The sequence below is a fragment of the Eurypyga helias genome, unplaced genomic scaffold (assembly GCF_000690775.1).
Source record: "Eurypyga helias isolate BGI_N326 unplaced genomic scaffold, ASM69077v1 scaffold46749, whole genome shotgun sequence".
Lineage (NCBI taxonomy): Eukaryota > Metazoa > Chordata > Aves > Eurypygiformes > Eurypygidae > Eurypyga > Eurypyga helias.
The window spans coordinates 1,803-2,127 of NW_010274851.1; the positions used below are offsets into that span (position 1 = coordinate 1,803).

The window sequence follows — 325 nt, forward strand, 5'->3', positions numbered from 1 at the left end:
AAGCCTCCGAGCTCCACCTGGATGGGAGCCCCACGCAGCCAGGTCAGACCCCAGGGCAGCACGGACAAGGGGGAGTGACAACAGGGGGACCCAGAAATGAAGGGGAGCCCCTGTCCCATGCCCCTGCACAGGGCAAGCCCAGGGAGAGGAGAAGGCAGAGCTGGGGTTTGGGGGTGATATGGGAAGGGAGTTAGGGTTGGGGTCCATGTGGGGCAGGTGGGGATGGAGGATGCTCCAGTGGCCCCTCCAGTGGGACACCGCTGGTGGGGGACTCACCTCTGGGGGATCCTGTTCCTCCCAGCTGCCCCCATGGAGAAGGAAGAGG

At 65.2% G+C, this 325-nt stretch overlaps 1 protein-coding gene across 1 annotated transcript in view; it reads right to left on the reverse strand.

The window, feature by feature from the left end:
- LOC104515806 (alpha-1,3-mannosyl-glycoprotein 4-beta-N-acetylglucosaminyltransferase C-like) overlaps nt 1-325 on the reverse strand; it is a gene marked incomplete at its 3' end in the record, with an annotated part of 2,220 nt that overhangs the window by 1,798 nt on the left and 97 nt on the right. The window contains exon 2 of the mRNA XM_010159917.1: nt 277-325. Coding sequence (XP_010158219.1) covers nt 277-325 — 49 coding nt within the window. The remainder of the gene's footprint in view (nt 1-276) is intronic.